The following is a 12152-nucleotide window of genomic DNA, read 5'->3' as shown; positions in this document are numbered from 1 at the left end:
GCGAGAGCTAATCGCTAGGCGAAGAGAAGAAATATCGTTCCGAAGCGACGCGTTTTGTTTCGCCGCGCGAATAAACGGCATACCTATGGACAGACACTTGGTACGATCAAGCTTAAAAAGTAGACGCTAGTACCTGGCTAAAATGAGATCAAAATAAATACTTACGAGCTAATCGTTCACCGGAAGACCGATTGCCATCGAGCAATGTTTCCCTCTTTCGATGTTTACCCGAGTATTTTGCGTTGCGAAAACGAATCATTGCGCGTGATATCTCGAACGACGTTGGATCGAGAAAGCATTACTATCCGAATGTCGTGCAGTTTTTACGGACGCGTTTAAAGGTTAGAGTACTCCCCGCGTACATGCAACTTATCGTTCGCATGTGAATCTTTTTCGTCTGCTCGGTGGATAGAATTGCTTTTGTTAAGAAATATTTATGTCATTGTCATACATTTGCGAGAGTATTACTTATGGATTGATGATGTTCTCACGATGAAAACGAGCCCAAGCATTTTTAATCAAACTTCGAAAGTTGTTCATAAAAACAACACGAATGTGGTCGTGTTTGGACTCGTTTTCCTCGTAAGAATTTCACTAATCCACCGGTAGCATCCTCGTCGAATGCATTGATGTCTATAAAAAAAAGGGGGGAGCACCCAATAGACGCGAACCGTTACATACATATAAGCGGGGAACAAAAGTACTCCGTCGAAAATATTCAAAAACTCAGTCGCACGCGTACACCGATGTGGTCCAATTTTCGTTAAAACACGGTTCGAAAAATAATTGGAATTTATAAATATTCTATGGAACGGATTTCAGAGGATTTCTAAAACGTTACCCTCGCGCGATCTTCGGGCTCCAACCTCGTTCCCGCGTCTCTGTTCGTTAATCACTCGCGCGATCGAACGGACGCTCGGCTCGGGGAAATCTGCATGCGTTAGATTATCATCTCGTTCTCGATGTTCTCGTTCCTCTGATTCTCCTCGTACTCGTCGCAGTAGCAACACGTCGACGAGCAGTCCTCGGAATTCTCCGCGACGTACGTCATGTAAGTGTCGATACTTTTCGTGTCCAGGGACGGCAAGGACCACGACGACAACGACGTCGTCTCGTGGTCCGGTATGGCCGAGTGCCAGGAGGTCAAGTTCCGCGACTTCTTCGCCTTGTGGCTCCTCGTCGACAGCTTCTTGATTGCCTGCGAAACATAAGCAACGGTCTACTATACAGGGTGCCCCAAAAATGTTGTAACACCTTGAAAGGGGTGGTCAGGGACGTGATTTGAAACAACTATACATGTATCTATACAAATATGTATACAGGGTGTCCCAAAAATGTTGTAACACCTTGAAAGGGGTGGTCCGGGACGTGATTTGAAACAACTTTTTCCTTAGCGAAAATGTTGTCCGAGGCTTCGTTAAGGAGATATTAACGGAAAACACTGACCAATCAGAGCGCGAGGATGCCGTTGGAGCGGCCGCGGTAGCGTATGAGCTCTGCCGCCTGTCGCGTAGCCTACGCTCAACCGGCATCCTCGCGCTCTGATTGGTCGGGGTTTCCGCTTAATATCTCCTCAACGAAGCCTCGGACAACATTTTCGCTAAGGAAAAAGTTGTTCCAAATCACCTCCCGAATCACCCCTTTCAAGGTGTTACAACAGTTTTGGAACACCATGTATAGATATTCGATCACTCGTGACACCGGTTTATTAACACGTTCGCGATGCCACTGTTATTTTCGTTTCTCCGTGGGGCGCCATGGGGCGGCGCAATGTTACGCGTCGTATAATGGACACGCGAGCGTGAGCCACCGGTGGTACGCGCCGCCTGACGGAACATAACCTCTTAGACACGGCTGAATACGAAACGAGTTTATCTGCACGGCAGAGATCAACGCGAATTAGGTGTAAATGCAAGTCACTATAGTGACCCGTCGTGCCTAAGAGGATAAGTGTGAATCACCGGTGGTACACGCCGGCGTTGACGTGTTAAATTTTAACTCTGATAGTTTGATAATTCCACTTGCAACTGTTCCTTCAAAACGTAACAACATATTAGGTCTACCGGAAAGTTCTGTCCTTGTTCCGTTTACAACAAGTTTCTAACAAGTATGCGAATATTCATTAAAAACGACATAAAAATTGAAACCATGTCGGCAAGATGACGTAAACAATGATAAAAATTATATTATTCAACAAAATTTATTCAAGGTATGAGAAATTTATTATTTTGTGTTATTTTAGAAACGGACAGAATTTTCCGGTGGACCTAATATTTATTTATTAATCTGATGCGTTGAAGTACAAATCTTGTAAATCGTCAACCTGATCTCTATTGCGATGTATCTACAGTCAGTGTAGTAAGTATTCGTACGGGAACCAATTCAAAATAAAACTGGATATATTTATTTTATCAATAAATTTTAGAGGAAAAATTAATTAACCAAACGTAAATTAAAGTTTATCATTTTTAATGTTAGCCTTTTATTTCTTGTCTTACTAATTTTATTTCAAATTGGTTGCTGTACGAATACTTCTTACACCGACTGTATACGAACTTTAATAGCCACGAAAGTTTCCTTATTATTGTACTCTTAGAAGCATTGTAATTATCAAGTACTCCCGTAATCGGTTAGAAAGACACAAGCAGAATTTGTTGGCGAGCGAACTTGGAACGAACTTCGAACATGCATAGATATATTATATATAACGGTCGCGGTCAGCTCGAAAGGTTAAGAACCACTGCCCTAAGGTAACAGATCGACGCGTACACGTTTCTGCGAGGCGAGTAGTTGAGCGAATCAATGTTAAGCGAGGTCACGCCGATTAAAATTACCCGGTCGTGAATGTTTGATCCAATTTACAGAAACAGGGGGAACGAGTCGTGCTCTATAGCAAAGATAGCCCCTCGAATTCTCCTGCTCCAAACATTCACCCATGACTTTTTGTAAATTAAACTCGAAGCTACCAATCATCCGCGATAGGTGAACCGATTCACCTGGTATAAAATCTCGATCGAAATAAGCGAAATAAACAAAATAAGCTTTGTGCAAAAATTCAGAATCGTCTAATCTCGATATCATCCAGTGTCGATTCCAACCCCCTTTAGTAGATACACCACACACGGTCGCAACCCTCCCCTCCTAATTGTTTGGCAAGACCAAGGTGGCTCGTCCAACTGTTCCATCGCTCGAGCCAGGGATGGGCGAAATTTTGTACCAGTAATAGACCACGAATAAAAATACCATGCACCGTATTATTCACTTAAAATATTCGTTGATTCGGATAAATTGGAGCGTGGATGTTAGGCATTTATGGCGTGCAATAGTATGGAAAACACATAAACATACGTTTCGTAAATGAAATTATTAATATGAATCATTTATTCGATAACAAGCCAAGTACAATAGCTACAATCTCTCAAAAATGCACAAGCTAGAAAATTATCCATCATCCATCCTTTTATATTCGATATTTGCATCTAGCCAAGTATTTCGCCCATCTGCAAACACACACGCAAACACACACCGCGATCTATTACTCCATAAACCGAATCATACATCGAACGATTTCACCAAACGCAACGATTCCGCGTGAACTAGCAAATCACAGGGACCGGCTGTTTGGCCAGGTTGCGATTCTGCGAGGGTTCAGGAATTGGGTCGACGATGCGCCAAAAGCGTGCGTGCAACAGTCGACGGTGGAATAATTGCCGTCGTCTTACCCTCAGCAATCTGCGGCCCGACTTGCTCAGCAATTTCCTCAACATATCGCCAAGGAACTTGGACGGTTTTACGACGTTCGGAATCACCGATGCGAGAGCTGGCTCTCGACTGCCAAGAAAATTCAACGCGGTGACGGGATTGATTTTCGTTCGGGGGCGCGAATGCTCGCCGTGTGTGTACCGCTCGGATCGATGCGCACGGCTCGGCGTCACGCGACGAAATACCGCTCCGTGCCGCCGCGCTGGCCTATTTATCACCTCGCCTGGCCCGGAGTCCTTATCGTACCATGCCGTGCGATCTTCCCTTCCCCTGCTCCCAGCTGTCGCGTGCTACTTCCGAGTCGGAACGCGGTCGCATATAGTGCGCCTCCTAAATGGCCTGTGGAGGGGAGAGCGAGGGGAGGGGACCCCCATCGACCGCGGTAATTTTTTCTTTGAGGGGGAACACCGCTGCGAAGGGCTGAGAGATTGCCAATTTTTGTAATTCTGTTCTTTTGATTAATTAATACCGCGTGTACCTGACTCGGATAGAGTCCGAGCTTCTTCGGTCGTGAAAGGCGCGGAATCGAAGGCTTCTTAGGGCCAGGTTACACCAATAAAACGTGTTTTTTTAAATAAATTTTGTTTATGGTAAAAAAAATATTTCAGAATCGAACTTTTTACAGCAGAAAGTACATATATTAAACTATTTGAAAAAAAAATTTGTTTTCTTCTTCTTTTTTTAAATGGCGGCTCTGAAAATGGCTGCTCATAACTCGTCCAATTTGTTGGCGGGTATCATCGTTTCTTGGAAACGAATCATCTGAAAGCAAAAACGATTTCATATTCTGCATCGAATTGGCTATGGTCGGTACTACGACTTTGGAATTTTTCGGCCCTTTTTTTGCGCTTTTAATTGTTTATAACTTTTTTAAATAACAATGAATATTTTTGGTTGTAGTACCGACCATAGCCAATTCGATACAGAATATGAAACCGTTTTACTTTTTGCTTTCAGATGATTCGTTTCCAAGAAACGATGATACCCGCCAACAAATTGGACGAGTCTGAGCAGCCATTTTCAGAGCCGCCATTTAAAAAAAAAAAAGAAAAAAAAATGTTTTTTTTTTTTCAAATAGTTTAATATATGTACTTTCAGCTGTAAAAAGTTTGATACTGAAATATTTTTGTTACTATAAACAAAATTTATTTAAAAAAAAAAACGTTTTATTGGTGTAACCTGGCCTTAAAGAGTTAAGAGGTTCGTTTAGGAGGTTCAATTTGCGTAAATACGAGAGCAAGATATGCGAGTCGATTCGAGCAAACACGTGTTAAGGTGAGGTCCCATGTATGTAAATGCTCGTGCTCGAGCAATAAGTTATCCGTGCTCGCCGGATTTTGTTCGAAAATACGTTCCTACTAGCGAGCAAATGGTCGCTGAATACGACGACAAACGGTTTGGAACCACTCGAAAGGGTTGATTTTTACGAGCGTTTGGGTCTCGGCCCATGGTCTAGGTTCGCGAGCATGGGAACTATTCCACGCGAGCCTGGATCGAACGCCTAAAAAAATCGACCCTTTCGAGTGGTTCGAAGCGAGAGCCCCAATACTTGTTTTCACCGAGACCATAGACGCCTACCTGGGTTCGCTCATGTGTCTGGGGTCAAACGGGCGATCGACTCATCAGTTCTTGATAAAATCGAATTCTTTATTCTTCATCGTGTCAACGTGAACGCGATGCCATTGGATTCTTGGTGTTCTCCCGATTAAACTGATATCTCACGTCGCGTAAATCGAACTATTTTTAACGAAATAACTTTTCAATTATGCAATCAGATTTTGCATATAATTTCGTTAAAAATAGTCCGATTAACGCGATGTGAGATATCATTTTGATCGTAGAAGCATCAGGAATCGATTGAAGTTACTTCCGCAAAGTTTCGAGAAAAATTGTCGAGGTTGGTATTTTCAATTCTTTATGACATTCCCTTGTCGGCCGCCCGTTGCGATGCTGGTGCCTGGCCTTTTTCGGAATTCCGTGCTCGTTTAGATGTTCGCGGCTCGTTGTGCCAGCTCGCGTGGGTCCATCGGACCCTCCTGCGCGACGAGTCGACACTTTCAAGCGGACGTTGCTCGTGCTCGCCGCCCGAACTTACATACATGCGACCTCACCTTTAGAAATTCCGACACAGCTCGCCTAAATATCGGCGTGACGAGAGATGAGGCGTCGCGTAGGCGAGCGGACTTGAAGAGCCTTCATTGACAAGGCTACGCAGACACTTTCCCAGGCCGGGAAAGTCACTTCTTGGCCAGCAATCGTCGTGAACAGAACTCGTCGAAATAAAATATCATTGCTAAAGAATACTCGGGGTTTTATACTTGCATTTATTTACTCGTCTTACACACGATCGCGCTGATCGTTTCTCCCACCGGGAGTACGAGGGTGGAAGATCGAATCGTGTTAATGCGCGAATGATCGAATGATAAATGATATGAAATGAATGATATCGAATGATAAAAATTCTGATTGCACATCGTCTATTATTCTACTTGATTATGAATGAAAACAACTGTATATTCACGTTTAAACGCACTCTTTAACTCATTTGCGTCACGCGGAAAAACTCGTTCTTATCGCTAATATTATTCGATCGCCAAGTAAATTGCGCATATATATGCAATTGGGTAACGCAATGGTGCGTTTATACGTAATTATTGTACTTTTCATTCGAATCTTTGGTTTCCGAGGATAGGTCTGTAACGCAGGGTAAGTGGTAACGCGATAGAGCGGACAAAGGGGTTGAAGGAAGCGGGCATTTACGGTGGAAGCGTTGGCTTAACGAAGAAGAGTGCTCTTCTGAATCGAATAGCGGGTATTGGTGTTTCCCCGGGCGCGCGGCTCGAATGTTATGACAATTATGAGCTTTCCGTGGCCGAATGGAGACGGCACGTGGCGACACGCACGCATCGAGGGGAGATGCAGCCAGGGCCGCGTGCCGTCGCGTGAGAACAGCTTCGCTCACACGCGTTACATCGCGCACGTGCGTCTCACGGTTTCGCCGTGCGTGAGCGTACGCGCATGCGCGCCGCGGACACGCGCCCGACGCGATCCGATTTTTCAATGAACGCGAGCTAATTCTTTGCCCTTTGAATTATAATTCCCTCCGTTTATTGTAATAAAAAGGAATTGGAATAATAATACGTATAATCTCTGAATGTCTAATCTAAGAAGGTTTTACTGTATCAAGTTAGTTAAAAGTTCTTGTGTATCGCTAAACAAATGGTACTGTTCGTCGAAAGGGATCTCGTGAGGTCGTAAAGTCGGTCGGACATCGATCTTTACAACTTAAGTCGACCGCAATTAGTAATCTGACACCTTTTTAGACAACGACAGAGCTAGACTTTTCGTTCAGGGCCGTATGATATCAGAATTAGAATGTTCATATTTCAAGAACTTTCTTCTTCTTATGTACGTTCGCACATAATTCTGTAATGCGTGAATTTCGTTTATTAATTCGCTATTTCGTTTCGGCATGTATACTTTAGAGCCGCGACACCCCTGTCGCGTCCTACGGATCAGTTACCTGGCTCAATAAAGCAATAACTACTGTTTCGGTTTACGACCTCACAAGATCCCTTCCAGCGACTATAATAAGAGCTCGATCGGATATAAGAACGCCGCGTTGGCGACGTTTACTTGGCCAAGTACTGTTCCTGACGTCACAAGTGGAATCGTACCGCTGACGTCATCCGTGCGAATACGTCTTAACAGAGAGGAGGATCGCCTATTGCGTTTCGATCGTTTAAGGGGACGGTCAGGGTCGTGCTCTCGCTTTTGGGACCACACTATATAGAAATTGTAATACACATGTAGTATAACAAAACTCTAATGGGGTTTTTTTTCAGAATGGGCCATGGTTTTCGAGATATTTTAATTTAAAGTTTGATACGCATCTAGTAATTCAATTCTGTGACATTGTATTTTAAGAGTGGTCGGTGGGTGAAACGGTAGAGTATATACGAACCTGTTAAGCCGCGAGCCTGGGGTTCAAATCTTCGTAGTTGTGATAGATTTTTGTTTTCCTCTTTTTCCATTGTTTAATAATTTTTCATCATAGAATAACATTTCTGATGGTTTATGTATTTTTGTTGGTATATATGTCGCATCTTTTTCGCATTACAAAGATCAGAATATATTACGTTATAAATACACGTTTTAGAATAATGCGCACAAAAAATATGCAACATATGTACAAAAGAAAAACAAAAAAAAATACATAAAGCATCAGAAACGTTATTCTACGATTAAAAGTTAGTAAACAACGGAAAAAGAGGAAAAAAAATTTATCACACCTACGAAGACTCGAACACGGGCCGGGCGCGTGACAAGATTGTACTCAACCTGTTTTAACACGTTGATGCCACATGTGGGTGACAGTGTTTTCCATTGAAGAACTAACAAAATTAATTTCGAATGTCAAGCATCAAAGGAAATGAATTTAAAGCAAATTCATGAATTTTGATGAAACTACAAGAATAAATACGTCGATAAATGTTTGATTATGCAGTCTCAAATAGTTTAAATAATATTTCATTTTAGTAGAAACTTTAAAGAATATTTGTCTGGCAGTCAACGTGTTAAAAAAGGAGTGGAACAACGAAACAGTCGATCGAAACGTTACAAACGCGTGGAATAACTTTGGTAACAAATAATCTTGTTTACAAACTGGAACGCGACGGTGACGACAATAACCAGAAAATAGAAACCGGAAATTAAACATCCCAACGATGATTATTGACACAACAATGCGTGACGCATTCTCTGCAGATGTGCACGCTTCGTAGATCCCCGACTTATCGTTTCTCGATGTTCGTTTACTCGAGCAAGCCCAACGTAGCTAAATCAGCCCGGCACGTGTCGCGAGTAGAATATTTCACCCGTGTTTAACCCCGAATGCTTTCTTTCAGTTCACGATCTACACGACCCAAAAGGAAACTTGAACTGTTAAACATTAATTTTTAATCGTAACACGCGTTTTCCATAGATCAATTACGTTTTAAAAATAAAAATAATTCACGACAAATAATCAAGCGTTTTAGCGTAACCGAACCGTTCGTAACAAGGATTAACTATTTTTAAGAAAACTCTTGTGTTAAAAGAAGAGAGGCAAGTAGTCTCAGAAAGTAAATGGACAGTGGAGCAGTGCGTAGCGTAACCGGCTACCACGCAGAGAGCCTGGAGTTCGAATCCTGGCCAGTTCACCCCAATTTTTCATACCACGAATAAGTATAAAATATCGAAATCCTGTGTCTTAAAAAGTATGAAATGGAAAAATAATGACAAAGATATTTCGTGTAAAGAAAATGTATATACGATAAATCAAAAATGGAGGGTCAAAAATAAGCAAAATCGTCGTCGCGTAATTAATGAGTAACCCCTAAGAGAGAGCAAACCGCGTATCGAAGGAACAAGTCCCGGAAACAAAGAACGCTATTTCGAGGTTAGGTTCGTTCACAGCGAGGCTGGCGAAACCTAATCATTTTTAGGGGAAACAATTGCCGATGGCGATGGAATAACGAGCGACGCGTGCCGCGTCACGTGTCCACGAATGTCCGCTCAAACATTACGTACGGAGGGGGTGGGGGCGCAAGAATAAGGCTCGCCTAATTGCGACGGCCGTTCCATTAGAGATTAAACTTCAAACGAGACTCGGTCAAATTCGTTCGGTTAATTAACGTGGCTCACCGAACTGTAACTTTCCGGCTCGAGTTTCGTTGGTCGATAAAAAGATATACTTCCACGATTGAGCCACTTTGATACTTGCTACAGCGAGAAATGATGCGCTTCCTCTGCGAATTCATAACGAGGGCGAAAAACGTAACCAACGGATATTTCAAGTTAGTGCAAGTAATTGATTTCGGTTTTAATATTTGTTATTTGTCCTTTCGTTATTGATTCTATTTCTCTCAATAATTAATGAAAAGTTAAAGAAGCTTTTGCTTTTCAAGAATTTTTCGACCCTTAATTCTTTAATATTTCCCGTGATAGGAAGGTTTAATGTTATAAAGCGATGCATAGAAATGAATATGCGAGTTCGGAACAACGGAGAAGTAGAGAATCTGTTTGCTCGCTCGACAGGGGTCAGAGGTCACGGTAATGGGATCGAAAATCCGGATAACTAATCTCGATCAGCTCTTTTCACCGTCACGTATTGCGCAAGTCCCGTTGGGTTGCGTCAATTTAACGTCAAACTCCTCGCAAATATTTGTAAAACCGTAATCGTGATCTCCATCACGCGCCGAATTGTCTGTGAACGGAAATGGATTTGAAACATTTATTTGCTGGATACTCCGATATTCTTCGACACCACTTCTTCCTTACATCTTCCAAACCAGGGAAATGTTATCGTGGGCAACGACCGAGCAGAAACCTGTGAATGTGTCGCATTTCCATTGTTGGATCGAACTCACCTGCAACCGAGCACATATTCGCAACGCTACGCGCAAGCGTGATATAAGGAAAACAAGGCAGTAAAGGCAGTAATAGTAGAGATAACCCCAACATGCGCATACATACTATTTTTGACGTCAGTAAATTAGCCAACACAATAAAGAATAATATATAGCGATATAAAACATATTAGAAGTGATTATTTCAAATGCTTATGTTAATACATGTGACACATAATACCGCATGACACCTTCTGGCACCTCCTAACATCCTCTAGACCTACACTCTCTAATATCTCCCAATACCCTCTAACACCTCCAAACATCCTGTAATATCTCTTAACAACTGCTAACGACACCAGACAATTCCCTTCATTCCTAATCCTTTCCTAGCAGATTTCCTTTTAATTTTCCCCCTTTCCGTGGTATCTCTCCACACAGTTCATATGATCCACTTTGATGCATCTTAAATAAAGTTTGGCCCAGTAGCAACATTGTAGGGCCATTAGCGATACGATTCCGATTGTCATTAATTAATAATCAATGATTTTTCGATGAGATAACCTACGCGAAATTGTTTATGAGAAGTGACAGATACCCTTCGTGCGAGTGCGAGACAGAACGAAACATGTGCGACAGGGATAGCAACTGTGGTGGGGCCATCTACTAACAGAACGCTCAAGCTTGTCGAAAAATAGTTCCATCATTTCGCCGCTAGATGGCGCCAACCTTTTACCATACGTTTACATGTAAATTAATTCATTAATTTATTTTATTCAACAATGAATGTTAACGAGAATGCTCATGAACCATTACAAAATTGACCCGTAATAGGAATTTTCGGTTTTTATTACGTTTTTGAGAATTTAAGTAGCAGGCGCCATCTCGCGGTGAAACGGTGAAACTATCCCACGACAAAGCTTTAGCGTTCTGTTAGTAGATGGCGCCACCACAATTGCTATCCTTGTCGCACATGTTCCGTTCTCTCTCTTTCGCTCACGCTCTCTCTATCCTTGTCTTTCATGTTTCTTTCTCTCTCTTTCCCTCAAGCTCGCTGTATCCTTGTCTTATATATACCTTTCTCTCTCTTTCCCTGAGCACACTCAATCCTTCTCTTTCATGTTTCTTTTTCTCTCTCTTTCACTGAACTCAATCTATCCTTTTCTTACATATTCCTTTCCCTCTCTTGCACACGCACTCGAGCTTCGGGTGTTTGGCCGCGAGATGGCGAGTCGGTCGCCGGTCACGAATGATAGCTATATGTCATACATGGATTCCAACCATATATCATCAATTTAAAAACAAAATCGATAGATATCCTTATCGCACATATTTCTCTCTCTCTCGCACTCATTGTGTAATCATACTTGAACAACTTCCGACAGTTCCCTTCACTTCTATTCATTTCCTAGCACATTTCCCTTTAATTTCCCTCCTTTCACTGGTACCTTTCTTCTTTGTTAAAGTGATCCTCATATAAAAGGTAAGTTTCAAGCAAAAAATAAAAATTATGATACCAACTCGCACATTACGTTCTCCTGATACAAGAAGTAAGTATCGAGCAGAAAATAAAAATTATGATACCAACTCGCACATTACGTTCTCCTGATACAAGAGGTAAGTATCGAGCAGAAAATAAAAAATATGATACCAACTCGCACATTACGTTCTCCTGATACAAGAGGTAAGTATCGCGCAAAAAATAAAAATTATGATACCAACTCCCACATTACGTTCTCCTGATACAACAGGTAAGTATTGAGCAGAAAATAAAAATTATGATACCTACTCGATCATTACGTTTTCCTGATACAAGAGGTAAGTATCGATATTTAATTAAAAGTTATGCTACTTCTCTGAGTATCATGTTCTCTTGATACTAAAATGTAAAATTTCCTCAAAATTTCGATACGTACCATGTATATCTCGTGCCACCTCTTCGCACATCATGTGCTCCTGATACCAAAATCCCAAATCGGCCAGAATTCCGAAATTTAACAA

At 42.0% G+C, this 12152-nt stretch overlaps 1 protein-coding gene and 1 long non-coding RNA gene across 2 annotated transcripts; one reads left to right on the top strand and one right to left on the bottom strand.

Moving 5' to 3' along the window:
- Positions 1–935: 935 nt before the first annotated feature.
- On the bottom strand, positions 936–3942 carry LOC128895464 (uncharacterized). The gene is made up of 2 exons (XM_054158072.1): positions 3723–3942; positions 936–1198 (listed from the first exon to the last, which is right to left on the bottom strand). The coding sequence occupies exons 1-2, from the start codon at positions 3765–3767 to the stop codon at positions 941–943; spliced, it is 303 nt and encodes a 100-aa protein (XP_054014047.1). The 5' UTR covers positions 3768–3942; the 3' UTR covers positions 936–940.
- Positions 3943–9161: 5219 nt separating this feature from the next.
- Positions 9162–10339, top strand: LOC128895465 (uncharacterized). Its single transcript, XR_008461808.1, has 2 exons — positions 9162–9599; positions 9751–10339. It is a non-coding gene; the product is annotated as an uncharacterized LOC128895465 (long non-coding RNA).
- The last annotated feature ends 1813 nt before the right edge of the window (positions 10340–12152 follow it).

Source organism: Hylaeus anthracinus, unplaced genomic scaffold, assembly GCF_026225885.1.
Source record: "Hylaeus anthracinus isolate JK02 unplaced genomic scaffold, UHH_iyHylAnth1.0_haploid 5, whole genome shotgun sequence".
Taxonomy (NCBI): Eukaryota; Metazoa; Arthropoda; class Insecta; order Hymenoptera; family Colletidae; genus Hylaeus; species Hylaeus anthracinus.
The sequence above is the reverse complement of the archived record's forward strand: the minus strand, read 5'-3'. Positions and strand labels throughout refer to the sequence as shown.

Coding starts and splice junctions, on each gene's coding strand:
- LOC128895464 (XM_054158072.1), bottom strand. CDS start 3,767: ATGTTGAGGAAATTGCTGAGCAAGTCGGGCCGCAGATTGCTGAGG. Junction 1,199..3,722: donor CGGGCCGCAGATTGCTGAGG/GTAAGACGACGG, acceptor TATGTTTCGCAG/GCAATCAAGAAGCTGTCGAC.